The sequence below is a fragment of the Rutidosis leptorrhynchoides genome, chromosome 2 (genome assembly GCF_046630445.1).
Source record: "Rutidosis leptorrhynchoides isolate AG116_Rl617_1_P2 chromosome 2, CSIRO_AGI_Rlap_v1, whole genome shotgun sequence".
In the NCBI taxonomy this organism is placed as follows: Eukaryota; Viridiplantae; Streptophyta; class Magnoliopsida; order Asterales; family Asteraceae; genus Rutidosis; species Rutidosis leptorrhynchoides.
In genome coordinates, this window is record NC_092334.1 from 529755112 (window position 1) to 529780983 (window position 25872).

General features: G+C 33.9%; 3 protein-coding genes and 1 pseudogene across 3 annotated transcripts; 1 reads left to right on the forward strand and 3 right to left on the reverse strand.

Moving 5' to 3' along the window:
- Nucleotides 1-7201: 7201 nt before the first annotated feature.
- LOC139892959 (monocopper oxidase-like protein SKS1) lies at nucleotides 7202-12800 on the forward strand (annotated as a pseudogene).
- A 636-nt stretch (nucleotides 12801-13436) lies between these two features.
- Nucleotides 13437-15236, reverse strand: LOC139892960 (probable pectinesterase/pectinesterase inhibitor 59). Its single transcript, XM_071876089.1, has 2 exons — nucleotides 14333-15236; nucleotides 13437-14131 (listed from the first exon to the last, which is right to left on the reverse strand). The coding sequence occupies exons 1-2, from the start codon at nucleotides 15234-15236 to the stop codon at nucleotides 13437-13439; spliced, it is 1599 nt and encodes a 532-aa protein (XP_071732190.1).
- A 2212-nt stretch (nucleotides 15237-17448) lies between these two features.
- On the reverse strand, nucleotides 17449-18042 carry LOC139889604 (21 kDa protein-like). The gene has a single exon (XM_071872546.1). It carries the CDS (start codon nucleotides 18040-18042, stop codon nucleotides 17449-17451), a length of 594 nt encoding a protein of 197 aa, XP_071728647.1.
- Nucleotides 18043-18556: 514 nt separating this feature from the next.
- On the reverse strand, nucleotides 18557-22351 carry LOC139892961 (chloride conductance regulatory protein ICln). Its single transcript, XM_071876090.1, has 7 exons — nucleotides 22114-22351; nucleotides 21840-21963; nucleotides 20814-20928; nucleotides 20637-20696; nucleotides 20479-20544; nucleotides 20291-20382; nucleotides 18557-18869 (listed from the first exon to the last, which is right to left on the reverse strand). The coding sequence occupies exons 1-7, from the start codon at nucleotides 22272-22274 to the stop codon at nucleotides 18798-18800; spliced, it is 690 nt and encodes a 229-aa protein (XP_071732191.1). The 5' UTR covers nucleotides 22275-22351; the 3' UTR covers nucleotides 18557-18797.
- Nucleotides 22352-25872: the final 3521 nt, after the last annotated feature.

Sequence of the window (25872 nt, forward strand, 5' to 3'; positions counted from 1 at the left end):
CTGTGACCCTTGTCACAAACTGGTCTCAACTAAATAACCAAATAATTATAAACATATAATTATTAAAATCACTAATTACACCATACCCTAAGGGTACAATGGTCATTTCATCTAGGCCCAAAATGCGGGTGTTACAAATCTACCCTCCTTAAAAGAGATTCCGTCCTCGGAATCGGGTCAACTATGGTCAACAAACCCAAAAATTGTTACTCGCACCGCCAAAACACACGGTTAACTTTATCGATCTTATCCCCGATACCGACAATATCCACCACAATTGCATAGGGAAATGAGATTCCCGGCGTCAATACACTCCCGATACCAAATAACTTCTCACAATCTCCGTCGATCAACGTCCATTAATCCACTTAAGCCCACAAATTACACGATCAAGTCAAATAATCAGAGTCAAATTCGTGTTTCTTCGCCATTCCGTATCATAAATTTCACGATCTGTCATCCAATTCAACTCTTTATACAGTCCACTTTTCCCAATTATCCAAAGCTTAGGCAATAGAATTAGTCATCATGCTAAAATCTATACATAGGTCAACGAAATTGTCTCGTAAGTCATCAGAACTTCACAGGTTATTCGTCTCATATCCAGTCACATCACAATCCAATATAGCACAGGCCGCCTATTTTTCCTTCAGCTTCCCAGAAATTCCGTATGATTTATCACAATATACTTCTGTTGGCCAGACACAAGCATATTATCCTAAATCATACCTTCATTCTGAGTTGCTCGTAACGAAAAAATTCTACTTGTCTCATTCACTAACTTATGTCCAATCAATTTTCTCAATAAGCATCGGTAATTAATTTAACTACTTTATAACTAATCAATCACAACATCTGTCCAATCATAGTTACTCAAACTTTGTCTATCAATCATCCAAATATAATCTATCAACATTACTACACATCCAACAAGCATAGGAAATCGTAACATATGTTCATCAATGTCAAAAATACGCTCAACTAGCAGTATCATACATCTGTTTAAGCAAAGGAATTATCCAATCAGCACAGTCCTCTTTCTATCATATCTGTTACAACAGTGTTACTATCATATAATCTCATGTCGACAAAAAGTCCACTACATCAGGGTACCCAACACATCTCTATCAAAGTCACAGTTTTCAATCTCAAAATTAACCTAAAGGTCTCCCTTACCCAACCAGGCACACAAGGGTCGCAACTAAGCATACAACAACATAGCACAACAAAATAAATTTTACACTACCAACAAGATTTATCAATCTAAAACACACATATATGTATATATACACAATCACACATATATACAACTAAACAGTACGAGGATTTTGAATCATACCTGCATTCACATCATAATCAACATCTGCATCTGCAACCAGTTGATAAGCTCTTGCTGTTGCCGTAGGTGGATTCTTTCTTTTCTGCCCAACTGAAGAACCAGAAGATCCACCTACTGATCCCGACTGTGCTCCTGGCCCCGCCCCAGAACCAGATCCTCTTACATACGGACACTGAGCTGACCTATGCCCCACTTGATGACATTTCCAACATACATCCTCTTGGAACGAACACATCCGAATCTCGTGTCCCACAATACCACATCTCAAACATCTTTTGGTTGAATCTGAACAAAGACCACTGTGAGATGATCTACAACTATAACACCAAGAATATTGACTTGATGTTGACCCACTCTGTTCTGACCCGCTAGTCCGTTTCAACTTAACAGACTTCTTTGATCTAGAGTCCGAATGACTCATCACCTGATCTTGTTGTGGCATAACATAACCTTCCATTCTGTTTCTTGCTGCCCTGACATCATCTTCCACCATCTTGGCCATAACAAACGCTTGCGATAATGTCGTCGCCATCCTAACCATTGTTCTATACTCTGGTAAAATTATATTAACAAAATGCTGAATTCTGGACTGCTCATCTGGAACCCACTGTTGCACAAACCTTAATTTATCCATATACTGCTCAATCACCTCATCTATCGTCATCTGAGGTGTCATTTTCATTGCCAGAAATTCCGTCTTAATTCGATTGAGGTCATAAGATGAACAATACTGCTCACAAACTTTACTATAAAATTGTTCCCAAGTAATCATGTTCACTTGCTCTTTTGGGATACTAGAAGTAACCGTATCCCACCAAACCATAGCCCTATTTTTTAACATACGACTAGCATAAATAACCTTTAATTCTGGTTCGCACTGACAGGCCTCAAAAACCTTTTCTATCTCTCTTAACCAGTTAAGGGTTACCGTTGGGTTAGAACTTCCTGAGTACTCTGGTGGATTACAATTCAGAAACTGTTTAAACGTACATTTCTTCTGTTGTTGAAACGTCGGCATCTGATAAGGACCCCACATCTGATTTAGGAACTGTTGATTAAACTGAGGTGGCATCTGAAACTGTTGAGGAAACTGATACTGAGATGGTAACCATTGCTGTTGTTGGAAAGCACTTCCAGTTTGCTGATACATATTTGGCTGCACCGGATACCCACTAAACATCTGATTCGGTACACTACCACTTGGATTCACGGTTACCTGACGTTGTTCTAATTCCCTTATTCGGTCCTGTGCTTCCTTTAACTTACTTTGCAAATCCATTATTTGTTCCTGTGGATCCTCTTCTGACACGTACTCGTCTTCATCTGGGGCTCTGAATGTTCCGGGGGCTGACGGACCAGTTGCGTTTCCTGCATTATCTGCCATATCTACACTACCACAACAACTCACACAAACTCTTAGTGGAAAACAGGTTAGTACCTATCAACTAACACATGTAATCCCTACATTCACTTAACCCGTTCCCTCATATATGTTTGACACAACACAAGGTTTGGGAACATGACATTCAACACAATGTACATGCGGCCAAACCTATGCTCTGATACCAAGTTGTAACACCCTGCTTTTTTTTTTTCTTTTAAATCACAGCGGAAGTCTTAATTCACATAAATACCCTTAGTTAATTACGAACATGATTATCACAAATCATTAGCTAGTTACTTATTACAAACAACCGGTGTTACGTTAAACAACTAGTTACATATTTATAAAAGTTAAGACATCAGAGTTCGTCTTGTCAAACATATCGTCAACCCAACTCCCGTCCCTACCAGCACTAAGATCGAAAACCTGCAAGGGAGGAGGTGAGGGGGGTTAGCACGAGGCTAAGTGAATGGAATCATCTAACAGATCTAGCATACAGTACCAACTTGTACAACTACAGCAACTACAACAATCCATAACAGGCAACTGACAACTAATAACTAGCAACTATCAACTGGCAACAATCAACTAGCAACTATGCTCCAACTAGAGACTCGGCGGCTTGTACGAGCACACGACCACTAGCTGATCAGTCTAGCGTCTACCGAAAGTCCTTACTACTGAATCTCCAGTATAGTAAATTCACACGCAGGTGATGCGTCATTCAGTACTATACTCAACAAACAGTAGCCAACTGGACCCAACCACAACAAGGTTGACCTCTCTGAGCTGAACCTAACAACAATAGGTTCCAACAGGCAACTACAACTTGTGCACACAACTGTTAAGCAACTACCACTACGAACAACTGTTCCTACGACTAGCATGGCAACTCTACGATGATCATTATTACAACATATCTACTAAGCATAGCAACTATAACAGTATAACATAGTAGCACAACTTGCTACTCTATACTACACCCGGAGATAATCCCACTCACCGATTACCAGCTACAGCTCAGTTATCTTACTTCTGAGCTTCTTCCTTGTTCTTACCACCTGAGAACAACACAATGAAGTCAATATACATATCTCAATCAATAGTATAATCAAATCATACTATAAACTAGGTCATAACACCATATATTCATAATTTTATGAGTCTACATCATGACTCCATTCAATAATGGCATACAGGTGCGTGCAAAACACGACATACACACTAAAACTCCTTTTCCGACCCAAAAACAGTTTGATCTAGTTTCTTAAAAGTTCACCATTGAAAAGTATTCTTTATTACGATTCTAACGATAGTTTATTCATCAAAAACGGAGTTACGTTTTGAAAGTTACGCCCGTTTCAATTTCATAAAAGGTACTGTAGCAAATAGTGACACTGTAGCAAATAGTGACACTGTAGCAACTCGGCACTGTATCAACTCGGGTACTGTAGCAACTCGGGGGTACTGTAGCAACTCGGCACTGTAGCAAATAGTGGTACTGTAGCAAATAGTGACACTGTAGCAAATAGTGACACTGTAGCAAATAGTGATACTGTAGCAACTCGGTACTGTAGCAACTCGGGGGTACTGTAGCAACTCGGGTACTGTAGCAAACTGGGTTTCGAACCAATTTCGCTGATTTTGTGATTTCTTCCCCAAAAACTCGATTTCTAAGTGTTTTTGACCAAATTTTAAGCACAAGAAAGTTACTAAACATATATACAACCTATTTCTAACATCAATTAAGCATAACTAACACAATTCATGAAGATTCAAGCTAAAAATCACACTTTTGCTCAAGAACACAAAAACCCAATTTACACAAGATTCAAGCAATGATTCAAGCATGCTAACCTGGTTTGATGATTACAAAGATGATATAAATCAGTTCCTAAAGCTCCACAAACCAATTTCAGGCTTGGATCAAGTTAGGGTTTCAAGGTGAAAGAGTTTAGGTACGGTGTGTATATTTTTTCAATTAGGAAAATGATCAAGAAGTGTCCAGAACATACATATAAATGGGTTATAAACCCATACCTCATAACACACGGGTATTTACCAGTTATCTAATATCTTTCGTACATCGTTAGGAGGCCCTAACGGAGTCCAAATTCAACAAACGAACCTGTTCTGTGACCCTTGTCACAAACTGGTCTCAACTAAATAACCAAATAATTATAAACATATAATTATTAAAATCACTAATTACACCATACCCTAAGGGTACAATGGTCATTTCATCTAGGCCCAAAATGCGGGTGTTACACTTATCGTGTCGGAAATGTTAATCATACAAAGATTAAGTTTAAATTTGGTCAGAAATTTCCGGGTCATCACAAATCGGCACCCAATCTACACACAATCTACTCTAGGGTTTTTACCTACGACTCCTCGTAGGGTTTTCCCCTTCGCCGCCAATCGGCGTCGCCATCGGCCGACGGTCAGCCTTTAGCCACCCTCTCGAGATCATCATCTCGGCTAGGGTTATCACGGTATCCGGACCGGAGGTTAACATCGCTGAATCTAATAAAACCTCCTCTATTACACTCAAGTATGTTCTCAGCCCTAGACGGAAATATTCTTGATCAATATAGAATACATATATGGATATAGATATAATCAAAATGAATTAAATATAACCATAGAATAACACACATATAAACATCCACTTCCTATGATAGTGTTCTAGAAATGGTATTATTAGTGTTCATTTTAACTTGACTTCTAAGCATGATCTTTGATTGGGACTTTTTATCATTAGAATAATCTCATATTAGTAAAAAATAAACCGTTCCTACTCCTACTATTCTACTATCTACTATACACGTAATAACTAAATATAAATATATAATATATATAAACATCCACATTTCTATGACATGTTTCTAAAAATGACATTATTTGTTTTTATTGGTAACTTCTAAACATCATCGTTGATTGTGACATTGTCTTGTCATTATAATAATCACATAATAACCATTTAATTATCAGCACTAATGTATAGGTAATACTCGGACCTAATATAATCAATATAATTCATTTAGATTCTAACAATGACGTAGGTGTATGGAGGGGATGTGACCTTCCGCAAAATTAAAATTTATAGTTTTTTAAGTTACTAACATTTTGAGTCAACTAAATCGGAGTTTGTTTGAAAGAGATACGATCAAAATGATTAGGGCTTACAAAATGTCTTAGCTGTCACAGTTTTAGTCGTATCTAATACATATGGATTCAGACTTAGATGATTGAAAAGCTCAAACACTAGTAACATGAAGGGCTTATTATTGTTCACATTATTCATTCAAAATTATTATCAAATAACTTATTGTCATTCAAAAGCAAATTTATTCATCAATTTTGAATTATTTAGAATATAAATCATTTAGCGCTAAGTAAATCAGTTTTATAATAGATGCAGTATGATTTACCAAAATTCATCACACACAATTAATATTTTATGCGTAGTTAAGGTGTGTTTGGATGCACTTTATTAGAGTTTATTGGAGCTTAAAAAAGTAGAACTTATGATTTTTAATTTTTATTTATTAACAAAAAAATGTAAAACTTATGAAAAAGTAGAGCTTAAAAAAAGCTCCTCCCATCAAGCTTAAAAAAATAAGCTCATAGCTTATGATATGTTAAAGTACATAACTACTCTTTGAATAATTATTTAATATATATTATGTTGTCATTTTTAATCAATTTACAACTATAAGCTCCAGTTCCATATACTTTACAAAACACCCATGAAAAAATAATAATCTCCAGCTTCTAGCTTAAAAAATAAGCTCCAGTTCCAACTAATTTTATCAAAAAACACCCTTAGAGTGTGTTTGAGTGAAACTAGCTTGTAGCTAGAGCTTATTTGTTTAAAATAGAAGCTAGAGTTTATGTTTTATAAGTGTTTGATAAAGTAGCTGGAAATTATGTACGTAAAATAACATAAAATGAAAAAAAAATGATAAATAATGATTTAGAGGCTAATAATGTAATTTTATTTCCATAAACTTCCTAACTTATTTTTAAAAGTTACTTCAACTAGCTTATTTTTTTAGAGCTTATTTTTCTATAAGTTCTGGAATATTTGTATACCAAACAAGGCTAGAAGTTGAAGCATATAAAAAAATTAAGTTTAAGCCCTCGTACACTCATAGAAGCTACGACACCAAACACAACCTTAAACTAGATTTGCCAAAAGGCGTCAACGGCCTATTCACGGTAACCCATTAAAAAACGCATATATTTTAATTTGTTAGCCGGTTAAAGGTGAATTTGTGCCTTTGTGGTCTCGAGTCTTCTTCTTGGTAGGGCAAACACACAAAGCCGCTCTTTCCTTCTTTTCAAACACGCACAAACTTCGAACAAAAATCTCTAGTTTTTAATACTTAAAGACATCCGATTTTTATACCTATCTTCGATAATGTGAAAAGCCCTAAAAATATATAAAAATCGACTGCAAATCAACTCAATTAATGGCCTTATTTGGCTTAATTTTATACTTTGCTGCTGTGTATTTTTTTGTGCTGTTCGGTGGGCTTTGTTATGCTGGTGACCCCTTTGCAAATTTCGATCTTGTTTTTGAGTATTTAACTGTTTCTCCACTTGGTGTTCCACAAACGGTATGTTTTTTTTTTTTTTAATCCTGCTCTGTTTTTCTCTGTTTCTTATTTGTAACTATTGTTGGATGATTTTAAAGATAATGTATGTTTTCTAACCGTTCGATGAAATTTCTGAATGAGTTTATTTTGCTCTTTTGGTTAATTTTATTGATAAAAGACGTAAATATTTTATACTTTGTTTGTTTTCTCCTAAATAATTATTGTTAAGTTTGCTTTTCAAACAAAAATAATAATTATTTTTGTTAAAGGTTTGTTTTTTTCCAACATGATTTAGAAATTAGAAAGGTATGGAATACTATTTGTAATATTTATAGCTTTAACTTATTATTGGTATTTAATTTACTTATGAATGTAAATTACAGGTTATCGCGGTGAACGGAAAGTTTCCAGGCCCAACACTAAATGTTACAACCAATTACAATGTTGTTGTTAATGTTAAGAACAAGTTGGATGAAAGCCTTCTTATTACATGGTACTCGTATATTGTTCAAATTAATTTCATTTAATTTTAATATAAACGCACAACGGTTGGGACCCTGAGTTCCTTGCAAGAGGTCTCAAATCATGTCTAGCATGAATATTTGTGGTGGCCAGGGAAGAGTTTCCACAGCCAGGGATTAATCCTGCTAGACTGCGTACATTAGAGTATGGGGTCGGATTACTAGCCCTCCTGGCTAGCCCGAACAGAAAAAACCTTCTACCTTTATTAATATAAACGCACAATATGTATTATATAGGGGGTGAGTCCACGGGAAAGGGGTCATTGAGGGAAGCACTCAAGCATAAACTGGAAAACATTCACTAGATAACATGAATATACGGTTTTACTCGTATATTCTCCGATGAGTCAAAATATTTCTAGTTAACTTTATTAATAAATAAAATTTTATTTTACTATTTTAACTTATAAAGATATAAAGATTCTTGAACGGTCACGTGAAAACCCAGTTAGTCTGTGTTCCCGGGTGTTCCTCGGGTAGCTTGAACAGAGAAAACCTTTATTATTCACTTATAAATATATGCTTATACGCTTCCCTCTTATATATTGCTTTATTCTAAATCAGTTCCCTATTAAAGTTTAAGTATTTAAATTTTGATTATTGCTATTGTATGTGTTCAATGACTTCTTTATCAGGTAACTGTATTTTCTTTTGCTCACGTGGCAGCCATATAAGTCCCCCACAATATCCGCCACATATTCACTTGCTTACGAACTATAAGATGGAAGATACATACAATATCAATACTTAATTAGAAAATTTAAAAATTGTATACATACAATAAGATTTAAAGTGAAGTTTGATGCATTATGACACTTGATCTCTTTTAAATGTGTAATCTTTTATTTTTTTTTGATAGGCCTGGAGTAGAAATGAGGCGTACATCGTGGCAAGATGGAGTAATTGGTACCAATTGTCCTATTCCTGCAAATTGGAATTGGACTTACCAATTTCAAGTCAAGGATCAAATTGGTAGTTATCATTATGCTCCATCTATCAATTTTCAACGAGCGTCAGGTGGTTTCGGTGGTTTTGTAATCACAAACCGTAACGTTATACCGCTTCCGTTTAATACCCCTGACGAGGATATTGTCATAACGATTGGTGATTGGTACACTCGAAGCCATAAGGTTTTAGTCTAGTCTATATTGGATTCTTTACTTCATTATGAGTTTTGAATGTTGATATAATTGAGCTTGTGTATCTAATTTTTGTTACGCATGTTTATCAATAAATATAGGATTTAAGAACAGCCCTTGATTCTGGGAAGGACCTTGGTATGCCAGATGGAGTTCTTATTAACGGCAAAGGTCCTTTTAAGTACAACTCTTCTGTACCTGATGGCATCGAGTACGAGACACTTAATGTTGACCCAGGTTGACTTGTTATTTAGAGTTTTTGATATAATTATTTCACTCAAAAACTTAAATGGAAATTTTTATTTCTTAGTTCATAATATTAGTTATATAAACAATAACAATATGTGTTTATACTCTGAATTTCTGTGCTGGCCGCAAGAAACTGATAAAGTTGATCTTATTTGTTTTATCAGCGTGTTCTTGTTATATTGGTTTTGCACAATTAAAGATCACATCAAGTATGATTTCTGGATGACAATATTTTATAAAAAAATGTATAATATATGATTATTTTCTTCACTATCATGCTCCTTTCGTTCCAAAATTTTTTTAAAAAATGTTTTTTTCCAACTATTTAGGCCCATTTTACGTCTTTAAGTTTGATTGGTCCTTCAGCATTTTGGTGAGATTAAATAAATATTAACATCTTGTTACATTGATAATAAAGCTGGATACTTTTGCTGTGTACTGCAGGGAAAACTTATCGAGTTCGTGTAATAAACGTTGGAGTGTCAACTTGTTTGAATTTTAGGATTCAAAATCACAATTTACTTCTAGCAGAAGCAGAGGGACATTATACGTCCCAACAAAACTATACAAGTTTAGATATCCATGTTGGGCAGTCGTACTCGTTTTTAGTAACCATGGATCAGAACGCAAGTAGTGATTATTACGTTGTTGCAAGTGCCAGATTTGTAAATCAATCTGAATGGCAACGAGTTACAGGTGTCGCTGTTTTGCACTACTCAAATTCCCAAGGACAGGCATCGGGTCCTCTTCCCGACCCGCCAAATGATGGATACGATAATTCGTTTGCGGTGAATCAGGCAATGTCTATCAGGTTCGTTTCTTATATTAGTCTTCTTCTATGTTTGAATTTGCGTTGACAAATCATAGACGATAATTTTAGCCAAAGTTTTAAAAATCGCTACTCGGGAGTACTCGGTCAGCAACTCGGGGAGTATACGGATGTTGACCAAGTTTGACTTTGACCGAGTTTTGAACGTTTTTGACCGATTTTACGAATAATCTCTAGTTTGGCCTAGTTTTTCTAGTAATGCCGAGTATTGGCTGAGTTTGACCGAGTACCCCCGAGTTTGACCAAGTTCACTCTCTATTTTTCTTATAAATTGATAATCGTTTTCAATTTCATTTCTAGGTCCTAACAAAATTTCGAAAATGTGGTTAGATGTTTCCATTTTTTTAAAGAAATTAGGAGCTTTTTTTCTAACTCAAAAATAAACATTTATAAACTATACAATGGAGTTCTCAAAAGTGTAGTCACAAATTAGAAAATGGGAGTCTATTCCAAGTGAGTTTTTCTTGAAAAATGATAATTGAACCCTTTTTATAAATTTTTAGACTTCCATTGAATTTTTTTCTAGTAAGCGTGACTTTTACTTTCCTGCAGCCAAACACACATACAAATTAAATAACTCATTTTGTGTTGTATATCAGGATGAACAACACGGCAAGTGGGGCCCGTCCAAATCCACAGGGTTCTTTCCGCTACGGTTCTATTAATGTGACTGATGTGTACACATTAAGGAACGTTCCGCCTCTCATGATTGACGGGAAACTTCGTGCAATGTATAACGGGATTTCGTTCGTTAACCCTAATACACCAATAAGGCTTGCAGATACTTATAAACTGAAGGGATCGTACAAGCTTGATTTCCCTAATACGCCACTAAATAGACCTCCGACTATGGATTGATCACTTATCAATGCCACATATAAAGCGTTTGTAGAGATTATATTGGAGAACAATGATACAGTAGTTCAGAGTTTTCATATGGATGGTTATTCCTTTTTCGTAGTCGGGTATATATCTACTATTCCTTTTTATATTATTTTTAAATTTGCTTTTTAGGTAAATGCATCTAAAATTTTGACTGTGATATGTTATATATATTAGGATGGCATATGGGGAATGGACAGAAAACAGCAGAGGATCGTATAATCGTTGGGATGCAATAGCACGTTCTACCACCCAGGTACTCGTTTTTTTTAATGTTTAGCGAGAACACTAAAGGTTACATGTTTAATGGGTGAGAGTAAGTAGCTCTATGGTACATGTAAAAACGCGTTCCGTTGACCCAAAGACTTATCAAATAAATTATTATACTTCTAAATTATTAATGCCTTGTTTGATTAATATAATTATATATTTTCAACAACAATCTAAGTTATTGAATAATGATTCATTACAAAAATACATTTTGCGTGACTTTTGACTCCCCGAGTACTCCTTTTTAGGAACCGGCCGAGTCGATTTTTCAAAATTCGAGTAATTAATTGGTCAGCGAAAGCCAGTAAACCAAAATCAGATTTAGTTGGTCAAAATTGGATTTAGTCAGTCAAACTCAGTATTGTTCAAACTTTAGTATGAATTTAAATTTAAATTAGAATTTTAGAGCTTTTGAATAAATGAAGATTATATTTATGTCTCTAGACAAATATATTATTGTTTATATCTATTATTTAAATTTATAAAAAGTCCAATCCCATTACTCCTCGAGAGTTGTTGATTACTCTCCCACAAAAGCCTCGACCGAGTACTCCCCGAGTAGCGATTTTTTGCAACCTTGCTTTACTTCTAAATTTTTAGTCCCTTGTTTGATTAACATAGTTAAGTTTTTTTTTAACAACATTCTAAATCTATGAATAAAATGATTCATTACAATATACACATTGAGTGACTTTTGACTCATTACAGTTAAAATATAGTTGAGTTGTTTTACTTCTAGCATATCGTTGAACTCGCTGTTTGTTCGTTAATATTGTAAAAGAAACATTTGATATTTTACAGGTTTTCCCAGGTGGATGGACAGCAATACTGGTTTATCTTGATAATGTCGGAGCATGGAACCTTAGGGCAGTAAACCTTGACCGATGGTATCTGGGTCAAGAAACTTATATGAGAATCATTAATCCTGAAGATGATGGCCAGAAAACCGAATTGCTGCCACCCGATAACGTTTTGTTTTGTGGTGCTCTTGCCCATCTTCAAAAGTATGTTCTCTTAAACACTTGCTACATAATCTTATATCAGATAAACCACAAGAGGTAGTAAAGTGGACGGGTTGGGTAACAGGGCAAAACTGGTTAGAGATATTTTTTGTCCAAAGTTTAGTTTTACTTAGATAATTGGTGACATAAATGTTTCAATATATACTAATATATGAATACTAAAATAAATTATGACCTTTTATATAGCATAATAACCCAAATCGACTCATTGTTATGTAAATGGGTCAAAATTACTATAGAGAGTGTATCTGATTAATGCATTTTGTTTGCGTTTCAGACCACAAAGAACCTCATCGGCTCCATTCAGTATGCGAGAATTGTTGAGGCTGAACATTACTTCATTGATGACAATTTTTGCTGTTATTTATATGATGGTTTGTGATTTTCTGTAAGTTTGGGAATTAATTTAATCTTTGTAAAGGAGATTGCTTTCTGGGTAATTATTGAATCTTTATAGTTGGAAAATTGGGCTGTTCTGAAAGCAGATTATAGGTTATCTCCTTTGTATGCTGAAAGCATCAAAGGCATGAAGTTGAAACCATATTTTGACACCAATTTACTTTGCCCATGATCTTTATTTTGTTCTCTATTGAGTATATTTTAGCTGGTAGTTGTATCATACGGAGTAGTATTTTGTTTGATTTAAACATTTTCGGAGGAGGATTTATTATTATAAATATACCTATACCTAAAATATAGTATTTGAAAAAACTAAATATCTTTTCATATATTATAATGTTTAGCTAAATATACCAAATTGTGCGAGCCTTAACTGGATATATTTACTCCATACGAACTCTAATTTAATATAATTCAAAACGTTCAAATATTCGTAACTGGGCTACAAATTACATTACATTATATACTCAACATTTAAGGAGGTGATGACCCCCTCCCTGTTCTATATAAAGACCTGTCCCTACTTTAAACCACAATAAAGTTATAAGGTTTTATATATTTTAAGCACTAAGCATAGCATTAAATGTTAGCCCACCAAACTTGAGCAAAAGTCCATTGAACTTTTATAAACAAGTAGCCAAATAAAAAGATGAAAACTTCCGACCCATTTATTGGGCTTAATAGCACAACCAAAAGTAAAAATGAATTTTGTTGAAAAATAAATATATATATACAAATATATTTACGAATTAAATCATGTAACATGGTTTCATAAATAAATAATACCAATTCTACTTCTCATAACCCAGCAATGAAAGGAACTTCTGTAGCCCGTAACCAACCTCGACCTGATATAAGCCTTTCCACCGTAAATTGTGACGCTTCATTTGGGCTAGTTATAACATGATATCCGGGCCATGTGACCCGGTTTTCGGTTCCTGCACCAGGCCCAAAACAATCGTATTCCCCAAAATACAATGTGTTAAGAGCAAAATTAGTATTTCCCCATGGATACCATCCTTGTGGATTAATATGAGTATCCATGAACGTTTTTAAGTAAACCGTCCTTGAATACTCTTGCCAGGGTCGGCCCAAATAAGTCCGGACCGACCCCACCACCGGTATCAAGTCTGGTGCAGCAAGAACACGGGAATTATGAATTGAAATCCCCGTGTTCTGAAATGGATCACCACGACCCTGAGCCGTTATCATATTAGCTTGTCCACTCAACGGTCTCCTTGCAAAAATTATACAGTTTTGAAACACAACGGCTGCATTACCAAATATAATATCAACAGTACCGTAAACATAACAAAGTTTGTAAAACTGTCGTTGAGATAGGGCGAACACTGTATCTTGGTAACCTTCGAAACTACAAGCGTAGAAAACCGATAAATCTGATGCTGATCGCAACGCTACCGCTTGTCCCTTTTCCGCGCCAGCAGTGTTCCGAAATGTTATGCCACGGGCCATAAACCCGGTCCCATCCACACCTTAAATTTAATCACATCAAATAAGTTCAACAATTACGTTTAAAACCTCAATTAATTATGGAATTTTGTTTAATAAAAGTCCTCATGACCGTTGTTAATGTGCATTAAAGTATTGTACAATTTAATAACCGTAACTTTAAAGTCAATATATAATAACTATAGTACGATACATCATACGTAAAATAATTCTATATTTCTTACCAACAGTTGCAGTGCTATATGTCGTAAAACCTCCCGAAATACTTCGATCACCGGTAATAATGGTGTATCTTAATCCATCACCGAGGAACATGATATTTTTCAGATCATTACCGATCACAATATTTTCGTTATAAACGCCTCGTTTTATATAAATTATAAATCTCCCATTTCCACGGTTAATACTCATTGCGTAATCGATTGCAGACTGTATCGTTCTAAACTTGCTGCCTTTCACTTGAGACACTGTTACATTTGCCCTCGAGTAAACCGACCTCGATTGCAGTAGTTTTCGATCTTTCTTTCTAACCCATTTCGGAAACTCCTCCACTTTTTCAGATTCGTTAGTTTCGTTCAAGAAATGTTGATTTATAGCCAAACTATTGCTTATCATTTCAGTCAAGTTACTCATTTTGATTGGAGATACAAATTTTGTCAAATTCCATTCACTAGAACCCGAAAAACAAGTTTGGAGATTGGTTAGCCCGGCGCTAAGCCACGTTTGAGCATCAAAATCGGAGATTTTATTGTTTTGGAGACCGAGCAGGGTTTGGTTGAGTTGTAGAATGGTGTTGTTTACGAGTTTGTAACAATCTTTCCAGACTGCTTTACTTTTTTCATTCGGACATATTTTCTCGAGGTTGCTGGCACAACCTCGAGTAAAATGTGCCTGATCTAAAGTGGCTTGTAAAGCCACTACCCTAAAATCGGTTATATTTCGTAACAAGTGAGGCTTGTTACGACCTAGTAAATGCATACATTGTTTGGGATGAGGAGTCGTTTGACACCATCGGTTGAGGTTATCATCTAACGACTCATGATCACCAATGCGACTGACTATAAAGAATAAGCAAAGAAGTGCAAAAATTGCTAGTAAAATTGACACAAAAAGCTTAATCAAGCCCATTTGTATCACAAATTTGGTTAACAAATAATGTGTTGGTTTTAGTTGAAAATGATATTAAAGGTATAGAGTGTAAATTTTATAGTAAGTTGTAAAAATTATAATGCAAGTATGGAGAACGTTGACATTTCATAGTAACGCTAAAGAATGTATTTACTTGATCCTTGTTATACGTATCAAGCGGCCAATTTGCTGTCAGTTTAATATTTTTATATGAATTAATTTAATTTATGTGTAAAATAAATGTAATAGAATTTTTGTTATGTTGTTGCAAGGTATATTTTCAACGTTGTAAAGTATCTTTTCAAATAACGTACAAAACTTGTTAAGAAAATTTCCCAAAAGTATTTTGAAGATATGGGTTTTTAATATCGTTTTCTGTTAATATTCGTCCAATCTTGAATATTATTCCGTACGTATTGTATAGTTTGACAATGATAGTATAAAACTATAAATAAAAATTTGATATGATTACAAAACTATTATAAAAAGTTTTATACAAGATATTGGTATTGTTCCTTTTTTATTTGCAAGCTTTGAAGAAGAGGAATCTGTATGATTTTAGTTGTATTTACTCTTTTTTTTTTTTTTTTTGAATAAAAAATAGGGGTAAAGATGGTATTACTTGAAATTGAGTATAGTATTAACAATTCAACGTTTTTATCATGTTGATTGAAATTGAGTTTTCGATTCCTAATAGTTGTTGCAAGGGTTTGTAGTTGAAGTTATCGTGTTATATAGTTGTAATTTTCTAGCTTCTTACTAATATTTATATATTTAAATAATTGTTGTTTATATAAAATATACAACTTAACTTGTAAACTTGCTTGTATAATTTTGGCAACTCTTTCTAGTAATTATAGACTAAGTTAAGTGGATAATCACTGTACTTAAAACATAAAATGTAGCATATCTCGTACACAGGGCCGGTTAAACTTTGGTCAAAGTTTTTGCATGCCCCGGGCTAAATGATAATAAAATGCCCCAAACAGTTATGTAAACATATATCTTTATGAGGTTTTAACTATGGGTATTAATAATTTTTTTCGAAATGATGCCCCTAACCGCGTGATGCCCCGGGCCGTCGCCCGCTTCGCCCATAGCCTTAGCCGGCCCTGCTTGTACATGAATTAAATGGTCATTGGCTTAGTAGTATTAAACTATAACGTTAAGGTTCAAGTTTTGAAAATCGAAAATATGTGTATATTGGTGGATTAATATATATTGGTTATCATGTATCTGAATATTATTGTCTATTTGAAATAAAATATGTGGTACATGAAAAGATATCGTGTATTTGAATTAGCTACACTACAAGCAACTTCACAAAATCGCCTTTTTCTATCTTTTCTCTTCGAGAAGTAACAATAATCAATAGAGTGAATTACAAATGTCCTTTTTTCTTTTCAAATTTTTTTACAAGTTCCATGGTTGCATAAGTTTGCAATAAAAATATACTCACAAACTTCGTATTCACCAAGTATTCCAAAAAAGAAATCTTCCCCTTTGAATTGGTATTTATAAAAAACTAATTTCACAGACAGAAGTTTCTTCCCCGTTTTGATATAGTTTTAACAACGGACTAACGCCGTAATGTAAAGTTTCAACTACAGGTTATATTATAAGATACTAGTATTTGTTTGCCGCAACTTTACATTTTTACAGAGGACTTAAAGTTATATTATTGTATCAATGTAGAACGGCTTGTCATAGTATATGTACGAATGTACGATAACGTTGTCACATTATAATGATTACATTTATGTGTCTACATATTTTTGTTTGTGTTCTTTCATGTTATATTGGTCGAAGGTTGTCCTAGGAGCAGACTTTTACCCTCATAAGACAGTGTCTCTGCCTTAGTAGACTGGAAGCGAGATAAAGTCTAGCACTCGGGCAGAAGAATACCAGAAAGTGGGCAAAGTAGGAAGGATAAATTTCCATGTCCGAGGGTAGATGAACGACTCTTTACCTTCGGGTAGAGAAATGTTTCTCCATCTTACATTTCCTACTTCATATAAGCACGATTGGATATTGCTAGATCTATAATTTGATTATTTTGGAATGGTTAGGTCTAAACATTGTAAAGTTGTCAAAAGAAAATTCAAAAGGAATGTAGTCATATCTAATCTTATAAGTATGTTTCTCAGTTATCTCAATAACAACTATGAAGCTTATCAAATTTCTATATTTCAACGAAATATAAAGAAACCATTTAACCATCGTCTAAGCCTTGTGAAGGCATTTGTATGGTCCATACTGCAAGCCGAGTCGCAATTATTAAATCTTGAACTCGTTTCGACACATCTTCTTTAAACTTGACTTCCAAACCAGGCATTGCCAAAGCCTCATCATGACAATTACGAAGACCGTTAACAGCATTTTGCAACCATGTTTTAATGTTTCCGCCATGAAACATATAATTTTGCATATCTTGTACCCTTTGTGCGGCTTCTAAATCATCAACTTCCTTTAAAGTTTTTCTCAAGTCATCAACACCATTATCGATAACGTCTAAACAAGTTTTGATAGCCGCATGCTCACTGGCCCATAAATTTCTATGGTGTACCCATCCAGTCATGTTTGCCTTGACGATCAAGCTTCTTTGAAGGCCGAAATTTATGATTTTGCGAATAGTGTTATTGGGATCAACCTGTTTTTCTTTCTTCAACCTCTCTATGGTTATCTTACAGGCCTCCGGGTTGCTTGATTCATTGCATATATCATTGGGTAATGATGAGACAGGATTTGTTGCAATGAGGCAAAAAAATGATAAATTCAATAACAAAGATTTGGTTAATTTCAGCATGTTTTATATTAGTTTTGTTTTAAGGATACACTTTTTGTGAAATAAGAATTTGATACCTTTTTATTTGGCTATTTCTCTTCACATGTTTTATTGGAGGATGAGAGAATGAGGGGTCTGCCTTTAATTTTTTTTCCCACGTAGTTTGTTATGGATAAGTTTTTTTTTTTTTATTATTATTTTTTTTTTCAGGTAGTTTGATAAGGATAAATTTATTTATCAAGATAAACCACTATAATACATGGGGGTAAACAATCGTGAGATAACTCAGTTAGACCGCGTACATATATGACCGCGTACATATATGACTGCCCGAGTTTCATGAACAGAAAACTCCATCTACATGATGTGTCAATTGTAGAACATGGAGTGAAATTATGCGTGCGGTCACATTACGAACAAAACCGAAGTTCACATTCAAGAGAAGTGGTCCAAAACAGTTTGAACTGGAGTAATAAAAAAATTATCCAAACCAGGTGTGAAAGAACGAACCAAGTACAACAATAAAGAGAAAGGGTGAAGCCAAGTACAGCTAGAGATACTAGAGGTGAAGCAAGTTACAGAGAAACGGTGCATCGCCTTTAATCTTAAAAAGAAAATTTCAAGCCAAGTACAGCAATAAAATAATTTTACTGGTGCCCGAAAACTGAAGAAAGTAAATGAAGAGGGTAAAAATCTACATGATAGGTTATATTGGTACAAGCTACAGCAAGATGCCAGACTTTAGGAGCTCTTATGTCAACATGTTGGATCAATGCTCATTGAGGGCGTTCATCACTACTATCACTCATCTCTTCAGCATCTTCAAACCGCTCGTCATTGATTTGAAGCTGCAATGAGTTTTAAAAATATAAAAAATCAGTTCGGAAAGTACAATAAATGTAAAAATAAGAGAAGAGAACAAACAAAACCAACAAACATTTTCACTTAACAACTGACCTATTGAAGTTGACACAAAAACCAGCCAAGTGTAAAAGAGTAAACACGTGTGAAATTGTGAAAACATCAGAAAACTTAACATGTTTATCATCCCACATTGAGTTCACGGTTTTTTATTTATTGCTTTCTTGTCCAAGAGGCTAATACACCTACTTTCAAATCCACTGGTTTATTCGTAAAGTTGAATTTTATTAAGGTGCATGGGATCAAAGAGTCAATATAATATTTTTTTAAAAGCAATTCAAGTGAATACCTTATGCATGGTTTGAATGAGTTGGGTTTGTCTCAGACATATCAAACATATACCAAAAATTATATAGAAGGGATGGCACGCGTAACAAATAAAGCAAACAATTAGAAAGCTGTTCAATCTTTAAACTTATTTTCAATACATAGAGACTCATATATCATCTAATCACTAATTCAGATCAAAGGCATACTTTTGTTATCCTAATTACCACCACATTAACTATTTACATAAAATTTAAATAATACAATTTATATTTTTGGACCAGTTTAATAGTAGCGCATTCTAAAAACAGAGACTTAATAAACCATGTTGACCTGTTACCCAACCTGTTCATCTTGCCACCTATAGTTTTCTTTCTTACAATCTCACAAAACCAAATGAGCACCTCTGTGTATCTAATATTTATAAAACAAAAAAAAGCAAGCAATCTTTAATATGGAAGCTACGAAAAGATATAGTCAAAACGGAAATGATATCCCATAATAGGTTTATTCGTCTATACCAAGGTTGCAAAATTCGCTACTCAGAGTACTCAGTCGGGACTTGGGACTTTAGAGGGAGTAATCGGCAACTCGGAGATTAATCGGATTGGACTTTTTATATTTTATACACTTAAATAATAAATTTCAAAATTATGTGTAAATATAGAAGAAAACCATAAAAATAAACTTTGACATAATTGTCTAAAAATATAAACATAATCGGTCATTGGTTCAAAAATTCTAAAAATCTAGTTTAAATTCATATTAAAAAGTTGACCAATGTTGACTTAGAGTAACTTTGATCAACAAATCAGATTATGATCCATTGACTATCGTTGAGTGATTAACTAGACAGATTTCGAAAAAACAGATCAGTCAGTTCTTACCAAAGAGTAATTTGAAAGTTATCGAGAGTAATCGGAGATTTTACAACAATGATCTCTACCTAACAAGTTAGCATACTATTACGATACTGGGAAACTATCTGACATAAACCTTGTGGTAACACAGGTCAAACTTCTTGGTGCAGATAGATAAAACAGTATAAGCAATAACTAAAATAAATTATAATAAAAAATACCTCAAGCACGCTGCTAGCCAGGTCATGGTCTCCATTTGAATAACCAATGGTGAAAGGAACTTGCAAGTCATTCCACTCTGGGTTGCCTCCCTCTGAAAATGGTAAGTCATAAACAAATTAGGTTTGCATGTTCTATTAGCCAACAACTAAAGCAATAAACAAAATGGACAAATGGAGAGAGTCCAAACCGGCAACAACTGCAGCTCCCAACTGATCAGCACTAAATATCCAGTTGTGCTGTTCCTCTTCCTCCTCTAAAAGAAAAAATATCAGGACATGAGAATAAAGTGATCACACAGTAAACACTAAAAAGTATAAATTTTTTGGTAGTGGAAATAACTATTACCTTGAATTGGTTCGGGATTTAGCTCTGCACATTCACAAAATACCTCGAAAAGAGTATCCACTATAAAACAAAAAACATCAATGAGTTGTAATATTGTAATGTTGTAACGATATAGATAAAGTACATTTATTTAATTATTATGTATATGTATGTATATAAGTGAGAAGTAAAGGGTACATTGAGTAGGATCTGAAGGCACAAGCCTCATCTCAGTGACCTTTGACAAATCCAATGTCTCACTTGATTCTGAATCACTGTTTTCTGATTCATCAGCATCATCTCCATTGTCAATCTTAAAACAATATAAATATAAATATAAATTAATATTAGAAGAGACAGGGGCGGAACTTGAACCCGACCACATATGGGGCGGATGTAAAAACTTATTAAATTTTTCATTATAGCTGGGGCAAACACTAATAAAAACCTTATTTTTTAGTAAATTTTTTTTTTCAAGTGTAAATTTTTTTTAAAAAAAAATCCAGCTGGGGCGGGTGCCCCGCCCTGCCTCCACTATCCTCCGCCACTGAGAAGAGAATCACCTAAACTTGCATACTAAAATATTATGACAATAAACATGATCCCTTTGGTTCATCTATACCTAATAGGCTAATAGGAATGTGATTAAAACATATATTCACACGTCTATTAAGAAGATTACATAAATATCTTAAGTTAGTTTCTAAGACATATCTGTAATTATGCGAACGAAATAAAATTAAGGTGAATCACAATAAGAAACATACTTGCCCCATTAGCATACATATAATGGAGAAATGATTTTAGCTTTACACAAAAGCTATATTCAACGGAGTCTTATTACTTGTGGATTATAATTGCATAGCTTCATATCCTCCATCATTAGTCTATCACTAATATCAGTCTACAAAACACTCGGACTCCATTTTAACACGAAAACACAAAAGGCAACTCAAATTTGATAAAAAATCACACAAGTTACAACTAATGCTTATTACTCCGTAGTAAAATCGAATATATACTTCATGTGTTAGATATGAAAATCTTATAATAACCTAATTCATTGTTTCAGGCTAACTAAAACTACAATTATTCTTCTTCTGTCAGGCTAAACACATACACGTACACAACGTAGATAGCTCTCAAATTCGTAATTAAACTAAAAATAAGTTAATTAGTAAACCCTAAACCTAGCAATTAAATATAAATCAAAGTGAACAAAACCTGAGTATAAATACAGGGAGATTCAAATGCTTCCGGATCTCGAGAAACCGCATGAAGCGAAACCGATAAGAAATCAACTGAATAGCCTTTTGTTCTATCTGTATCACTCAACCACACCACTTGCCTGTAAAAAAACAAATTGTGAAAAAGTAAACGTCAATTAATTATAAATAATATATATACGGATGTATATGTGAGAATAGGCACAGATTATGAAGAATTAGGGTTATATATATATATATATATATATATATATATATATATATATATATACTTGGTGGAGATGTATAGAGTGCCAGGGGATTCGGGAGTGTGGTTGCCGAGAACAATGGAGACATTTGGCTGGACGTGGATAAGCTCCTCGCCGTTTCCGGTGTCGAGAACGGCGCCGCCGTCTTCTGATCGTTCCGTGAACTGCCGTAATCCTCCCGTCATGGTTTACTCTGTTTTGTTACAAGCTCTAGGGTTTATGGAGGGTAAAGTTGGAGGTTCTTTATTTATTCACTGTGAAATAATACCCCTACGCCGTAATGAATGCATTATTTTTGACAAACTAATAAAAAAAGCATAAAGGTATTTTTTTTTTTTTTTTTTATGATTCTCACACATACTTTTTTTTAAGTGATCCTCACACATCTATTTTAACCTTTTACTCTTCTAATAATACTCAATTGATGTGTGAGGATCAAAAAAGTGTGTGTAAGAATCATTCCCATTTTTTTTTTTTGTAATTTAGTAGTTTATTAATACCTTTTGCCTAAGCTAATACAATACTTAAATATTAAAGAGTAGTAATTGAGAGAGAGAAGTATATATTTGATATATATGTAAGAATAGTACAATCAGTGATTACATTCGATTACATATTTATATTACAAGTTTTAATGTGCAAGTAGGTGAAATAGTAATAATCCGTGAATCTACAATCCAATTGACTTTATCATATCATAATTGTCAGCCATCTTTACGATTTACAACACTCCCCTTGGACGACGATTTTTGTTTCATTAGAGATCAACTACATGTTACTGCCTCGTTAAAAACTTTGCTAAAGAAAAACTCAGTGGGATAAAAACTTTAGCCAAGAGAAAAAGAGTGCAGCATAGAGTTAACTCCCCCTCAAGTACACATCGCTGAGTCGTCACATCTTTTGAACTTGTCTCATGCCAATATTTCGAACGTGTGTTCTGAAAACAACAGTTGGAAGTGCTTTGGTTAAAAAATCGGCAGAGTTTTTGCTGGATTGAACATATCTCATTTCAATCTGGTTGTCCTTGATGAGATATTGAGTATATGAGAAGAATATGAGGTTTTCATCTGAAACTATATCATCTAAATCTTTTATGTACAAGTTTAGCCCTGTGATTTCTCTACAGTCTTCTTCATGATTTGCTCAAACCGTTGTTTCAATTCCTATTCACTTTCAGTCTTTTTTGAGCCTTACCAACATACCATTCTTTTCCATCAAACTTATGACCGTTAAGACCGTCTATGGCTTTAGCGCCTCGTCTGCATTTATGTTATGTTCTGTCACTTTTGATACTCTTCTTTCATTTGTACTATGCAAGCTGCATTATCTTCATAGATAGTTGTGGGGCTTTTATATCGTTCTAGTACATAAGAAACAATAATGATTTGTGTCATTGATCTCAAACAAACACATTTTCGAGTAGTTTCATGTAATGCAATCACTTCGTCATGATTTGATGATGTTGCAACAAGTGTTTGTTTTAAGAACGCCATGATTTTGTGGTATCTCCATTTAGGAATGCATATCCAGTTTGAGATTTATCTTTATGAGGATTAGATATATGACCTGCATATACATAATCAACCAAATCTTGTTTTGAATCGTTAGAATAAAATAATTTTAAAATCAGCAGTTCCTCGAGGGTATTAAAATATGTGCTTGATCCCATTCCAATGTCTTTTTGTAGGGGCTGAGCTGAATCTTGTCAACAAATTAACTGCAAAAGAAATGTCAGGTCTTGTACAATTTGTAAAATACATAACAGCCCCAATTGCACTAAGATATGGAATTTCTGATCCGTTAAAATCTTCATGATCTTCATAGTGATGATATGGATCAGTGTCAATATTGAGTGATCTAACAACAAATAATTTTATCTTTAAAAATGTTTTAAAATCTTTTTGGTATAAGTTGTTTGATGTACAAGTAAACCATTAGGCATATGCTCAATTTACAATGCAAGGCAATACTGATCTCTTTATTTGTTCATATGATGTTATGATCATTGACATAAACAACTTACAATCACATATCCGGACATTATTTTCTTAATAAGAACACATGTGCATATAAGATTATTTGTATACCCTTTTTCTTATCAAGTAATCACTTAATCGGGTATACCACATGCGACCCAATTGTTTCAACCCATATAAAGACCTTTTTAATTGAGTACATTTCTTTGGGTTTTGCATTGGATGCTTCTGATACCTTAAATCCTTCAGGTATCTTCATATATATATATATATATATATATATATATATATATATATATATATATATATATATATATATATATATATATATATATATATATATATATATATATATATATATCACTATCAAGTGATCTATATAGATCAGCAGTAACAACATCCATGAGATGCATTTCTAGATTTTTAGAAACTGACAGGCAGATTAAGTATCTAAAAATAATTACATCCATAACAGGGAAATAAGTTTCATCATAATCAATTTCCGGTCTTTGAGAAAAATCTCGAGTTACAAGTCTAGCTTTATACCTTGTAACTTAATTTTTTTTTATTTCTTTTTCGCACAAAAATCCATCTATACTCCACATGTTTCACATCTTTAGGTGTGAGAACGATAGATCCAAAAAAATTTCTTTTATTGAGCGATTCAAATTTAGCTCGTATTGCACTTTTCCAATGACCCCAATCGTGTCTATTTTTCCATGACAGATTTTGGTTCTGGATCATCATCTTTATTCATGATGTCATTGTAACATTATATGAAAATATCTCATCAAGATTTTTCATTTCATTTCGGTTCCATAATATTGCATAATTTATTGCAATTTATGTATTTACATTTATCAATATCCTCTGCAGAAGGAATATTGATTTGTGGTTCTTCTTGAACACTTTCTTTTACCTCATTATTAGCTGATTTTCCTTTTCTAGGATTTTTATCTTTGGAACCAATTGGTCTTTCACGTTTCAGACGTGGCAAAGACTCATGAGTGACATTATTTCCAGCTTTTGGAATATCAATTCGAGCTGGAGCATTTTCTGCTATTATATATGATTTAGTCACTCTTTTTGTATCTTTAAATGCATAAAGTAATTAATTTGCAAGTTCTTGCATATGCATTATTTTTGAACTTTCGTTTTGCATTCTTTTGTGCGAGTTCTATATACCTTAATTAATGTTCACATCATGAAGCATCTTTTTCTTTATTTTTCATTTCTCCCCCTAATATAGGGAACAATGTTTCATTAAAGTGATAATCAGCAAAACGTGCTGTAAAAACATCACCCGTCATGGGTTCAATATATCTTATGATTGAAGATATTTCATATCCAACATATATTCCCATCCTTCTTTGAGGACCCATTTTAGTGCATTGTGGTGGTGCGATAGGAACATAAACCACACAACCAAATGTTCTAAGGTGGGAATAATTTAGCTGATGGCCAAAAGCAAGTTGCAAGGGAGAATAAGTATGACTTGCACTTGGTCTAATGCGAATTAATGATGCAGCATGTAAAATTGCATGACCCCATACAGATACTGGGAGCTTTGTTCTCATTATCAATGGTCTAGCTATTAACTGCAATCGTTTGACTAGTGATTCGGCTAAACCATTTTGTGTATGCACATGGGTAACAGGATGTTCAACAACAATCCCAATAGACATGCAAAAATCATTAAATGCTTGAAATGTAAACTCACCAGCATTATCCAATCTCACCCTTTTAATAGTTTAATCAGGGAAATGTGCCCTCAATTTAATAATTTGAGTAAGAAACTTTGCAAATG

What these genes read in the sequence shown, in the direction of transcription:
- LOC139892961 (XM_071876090.1), bottom strand. Translation starts at nt 22,274, where the DNA reads ATGACGGGAGGATTACGGCAGTTCACGGAACGATCAGAAGACGGCGGC. An exon ending in AAATCCCGAACCAATTCAAG is followed by an intron (nt 20,545 to 20,636) that starts GTAATAGTTATT and finishes TTTTTCTTTTAG; the next exon opens with AGGAGGAAGAGGAACAGCAC. An exon ending in TGGCTAGCAGCGTGCTTGAG is followed by an intron (nt 18,870 to 20,290) that starts GTATTTTTTATT and finishes AACTCATTGCAG; the next exon opens with CTTCAAATCAATGACGAGCG.
- LOC139892960 (XM_071876089.1), bottom strand. Translation starts at nt 15,236, where the DNA reads ATGGGCTTGATTAAGCTTTTTGTGTCAATTTTACTAGCAATTTTTGCA. An exon ending in ATATAGCACTGCAACTGTTG is followed by an intron (nt 14,132 to 14,332) that starts GTAAGAAATATA and finishes ATTAAATTTAAG; the next exon opens with GTGTGGATGGGACCGGGTTT.
- LOC139889604 (XM_071872546.1), bottom strand. Translation starts at nt 18,042, where the DNA reads ATGCTGAAATTAACCAAATCTTTGTTATTGAATTTATCATTTTTTTGC.